The sequence below is a fragment of the Rhagoletis zephyria genome, unplaced genomic scaffold (genome assembly GCF_001687245.7).
Source record: "Rhagoletis zephyria isolate East Lansing unplaced genomic scaffold, Rhagoletis_zephyria_1.1 Rzeph_scaffold_21904, whole genome shotgun sequence".
Taxonomy (NCBI): Eukaryota; Metazoa; Arthropoda; class Insecta; order Diptera; family Tephritidae; genus Rhagoletis; species Rhagoletis zephyria.
This window is the reverse complement of record NW_016178962.1, coordinates 4,671-7,538: the sequence shown is the minus strand read 5'-3', so window position 1 is coordinate 7,538 and position 2,868 is coordinate 4,671. Positions and strand designations below refer to the sequence as shown.

Sequence of the window (2,868 nt, the reverse complement as noted above, 5' to 3'; positions counted from 1 at the left end):
GGTGATTCATTTATAGTCGTTATCCACAGTGGAGCGATTCGTTTACAATTGCAAATAATAACTCGCCTCCTGACAGTAAATCGTTAATAAACTCCTCAACTCCAGCTCCAGAGTCGCTCCTAGGATAAAATCCTGTCCATATTTTTGTTCAAGAAACATCAGCCACGAGGGAGCTGCAATTTCGACTATGCAACGACTGCTTCCATGCAAAGAAGCCTCACAATTTTTTTTTTCTTTGAAATTTGCGGAAACTTTGACTCCATAACCAAAGCGAGATGACTTGGCCGAAAGTCCCAAGGGAAAATCCCAAATCGCAAAAATTGGGCGAACGTAATTTGTTAAACGTACAGTGCGAGGATACGTGACAGATCAGGTGCAGGTGTGTATGGACACGGCAGCAGACTACCAATTTCCTTGGGCAGGTGGCCCATAGTGTTCTAGGCTAAAGTTTTTGCAATTCTAAAATGCGCAAAATTAAACCTAGAAAAGGTATCAGTATCAGTCTGGTGGTCTTAGTTGGTCCTCTCCGAGAACCATAATAACTGAGTGAGTCTTAGATAGGCTAAGCTCTTTCGTTACCCTTCCAATAGATCAGATATTATATTGTTCAACTAAACAGAAAAGGCATCAGGCTATTCTCCGGGTACCTAACTGGGTCACAACCAACTATGATTGCATCTGCACTGAATAGGTGTTATCAAAAGTTCGTATTGCCGGCTCTGCGTTAAGAACGAGGCTACACAAAGATTGATTAATTTCAAAGCTCCAAATTTTAAACCCTTAAAAATAAGGAACCTGTTGATAATCGGGTTTAGGATGTATTAGGGATCCCGAGGGTGTCTTGGGAATAGTCTGGGTTAGGGTTAATCTTTAAAGATGCAAAATACCTTTCACGTCGTAGTATCTCTTGTTCTTACCTTATCTTTTTTTTGCTTAGACAACTAAGGAAAACCACAATTGAGGGTGTACTAGGATAAGTAAAAATATCGTAAAATGCCAAATGTATATAAAAAAATTCAAAACTTAAAGTTCCAAGTGGATTACGTGCTTATAGTCAAAATCTTCTCTACCGAAACCGTAGAGGTTTTACATGAAAAAAGTCGCTTTTTCTCTTAGTATTTTCATTATAATAGAACCTGTTTTAATTTAGTAACAGAAATACCGAACATCATTGTTGAACAACCCTTATCTTATTTATACTTGAAATGGCAAATACTTATTTGCATAGATGTTTTTTTTTGTTTTGTAAATTTTCACTCACCTGGTGGCATAAAGCGACGACTTCCTACCGGCGCCTCCGCATATGGCAAGCCCAGATATTGATCAACGTCACGTAAACCTGTCGACGAATGAAAATTACGAGTGATGCCCATTAGGCGTCCCTGTTTGATGTTTATCTCTTTGGTGTATTGTAGTTTCTCGGGCACAATGTGACGCCGCTCATTTGTGTGCAACACTTTATTGTATTTATTACGAGTGTTGTTGTTGTTGTTGTGCTTGTTGCCATTATTGTTATTATTATTGCTAGTATTACTGGCTCCCACAGCTGCTAGTTGAACTGAAGTGTCATCAGCAAAATTAGAACTTAAGGCAACCTCAACAGTAGCAGCCATAACAGCAGCCTCAGCACTCTCGGCAATGCCGGTACTCGAAGGAAGCGACTGCTCGACAGGATTGAGTTTGTTGCCATTGTAATTAATTTCAATGTGGTTGTTATTAGTATTCTTTCTGTTGCTATTGTTGTTGTTGCCTACATTGTTCAGAGTTTGCTTGTTGTTATTTAGGCCATTGCTTTCGTTGTTACTACTGCCACTGCTGCGGCCGACTTCACGCTCTATTTTGCCCAGCATTTCACTACTACGAATATTAGTTTCGAAACCCTCATTGCTACTGTTTTTAGCTGCCGATTCAACAGCTGCATCATTTGCAAATAATTTTGCTACATTCGCTTTAAAATCGTACGCCAAATGCTCGGAGTTGATGAGATTCTTGGAGTGTTTTAAATTTTTCGCATTCAACTGCTTGCCGCCAAGGCTAACCGTTGCCGTGGTAATGGAAGCGTTAGCAAACGGAATTGGGGTCGTCGCTGTGGTCAATTCCATTTTCAGCGCCGCTACTTTTCGCATTCTTCGCATTCTACTCGTTCTTGCTTTGACTGTGTTGGTGAAGCTTTTAGTAGCATTATCTTTACTTTGCTCAATGCTTCCTGTCTCCAGTGCTCCAGTGACGTTCGTGTACGAATATTTCGAATGTGACCCATTGATATCCGCGCTGGGCTTACTGATTGGCACTTCGCTGTTATCCTCTGCCGCCAGGCGTCCAACACTTTCGCTGTCAGCTTCCGTCGACGTCGGCGGGGCGGCTGGCATTTCCTGCTGCTTGTCTGATTGTGTAGGCATTCCGGCTGCACTTTCTGTCACCACATCGCCCACCACTTGCCGCTGGGTAGTAGTCATCACTGTCACTGTACAACTTGTAATAGCTTTTTTTATTGCATCACTTTCCACCGGCTGTTGCTGTTCCACACTGCAATCATTGCCCGCTTGCAGCTGCCTTTGTGGCGTACGATTTTGGAATATTTGAATGTTTTGTTGTTGTGCAGCGTACAGTGTTGCCCCCGAGCAGCCATCACCATGTAGGCGATGCTGCTGCATACTGAGAAATGTCAGCAAAAATAGCCAAACCGCAGCATAGCTAGAATAACAGCGCCAATGCCAACAACGTCGGAAATACATTTTGGGGCACGCGTCGCGCGGCACAGTTCTGCTGGTGGTGTTGGTGTGAAAGCCTTCAGTCACTTCAGTGTACTTGGTATTCGTAGTGCTGCCGGCTTGTGATGCTTTGCGTCAATGGCAGCTTTCGAGGTCA

General features: G+C 42.7%; 1 protein-coding gene across 1 annotated transcript; it reads right to left on the bottom strand.

Moving 5' to 3' along the window:
• Positions 1–1,261: 1,261 nt before the first annotated feature.
• Positions 1,262–2,654, bottom strand: LOC108381254 (myosin-G heavy chain-like; the record flags this gene model as incomplete). Its single annotated transcript, XM_017637673.1, has 2 exons — positions 1,535–2,654; positions 1,262–1,456 (listed from the first exon to the last, which is right to left on the bottom strand). Coding segments are annotated over exons 1-2 (1,315 nt in total), but the record flags the coding sequence as incomplete, so codon positions are not given.
• Positions 2,655–2,868: the final 214 nt, after the last annotated feature.